A 726-nucleotide genomic window follows, 5' to 3' on the forward strand; every position below is an offset into this window, starting at 1 on the left:
GGAGGGGCCCTCGGTCTTCATCATGGACTGCAGGCTCTGGTAGCCCTCCCCGGACATGTAGGAGCTGCTGGTGGACATCCCCGTCATGTAACTGGAGGGCGGTGGAGGCGGCGGCCGGTGCGGCAACGGCGGCGGCTGGTGCACGGGCGCTGGGTGGGCCGGAGGAGGGATCTGGACCTTGGGGAGGTCGCTGGCTTCCACGGGGCCTGGAGGCTCGGCCTCACCCAAAGCAGCTGCGAGGGGTGGCTTCCGGTCTGCGGAGGGGAGACAGGTCACTGGCCGGCCCAGGCCGCTGCCTCCCAAGCAGGCGGCATGTGGAGGAGGGGGACACCGCCCCCTTAGGGCTCCAGTGCAGCCCAATTACCCCTGGGGCTCCCGGCCCTGTCGCAGCGCCGTGGGCCACTTTCCCAAGGAGCAACAAGCCGCCTGTGGCCGGACAGCACGGCCCGCGCTCGTGTCCTGACGCTGTTGGCTCGTTTTCCGCCACACAGGCTCTCCACCTCGCTTCCCTTGGTCCCGAGCGCAGGAGACACGGGCGTCCCTGCACGGGAAGCCCCTTCCACTCCAGCCCCACATCTAGCACAAACACGTGCGGGCCCCTTCTTTCTGCCCATCTCTGCCCCTGGAGAAGGCGAGCCCAGGCCGGGGCCAGACCACACCACTGTCTGCTGAGAGATGGTCACGCTGGTGACCTGGCATCAACAACACGTGGGCCAGTGTCTGACC

The 726-nt window shown here is 68.3% G+C and overlaps 1 protein-coding gene across 1 annotated transcript in view; it reads right to left on the reverse strand.

The window, feature by feature from the left end:
• CCNK (cyclin K) overlaps positions 1-726 on the reverse strand; it is a 32083-nt gene that overhangs the window by 3839 nt on the left and 27518 nt on the right. The window contains exon 12 of the mRNA XM_010851429.1: positions 2-254. Coding sequence (XP_010849731.1) covers positions 2-254 — 253 coding nt within the window. The remainder of the gene's footprint in view (position 1; positions 255-726) is intronic.

The sequence above is a fragment of the Bison bison genome, unplaced genomic scaffold, assembly GCF_000754665.1.
Source record: "Bison bison bison isolate TAMUID 2011002044 unplaced genomic scaffold, Bison_UMD1.0 scf7180017864302, whole genome shotgun sequence".
In the NCBI taxonomy this organism is placed as follows: domain Eukaryota; kingdom Metazoa; phylum Chordata; class Mammalia; order Artiodactyla; family Bovidae; genus Bison; species Bison bison.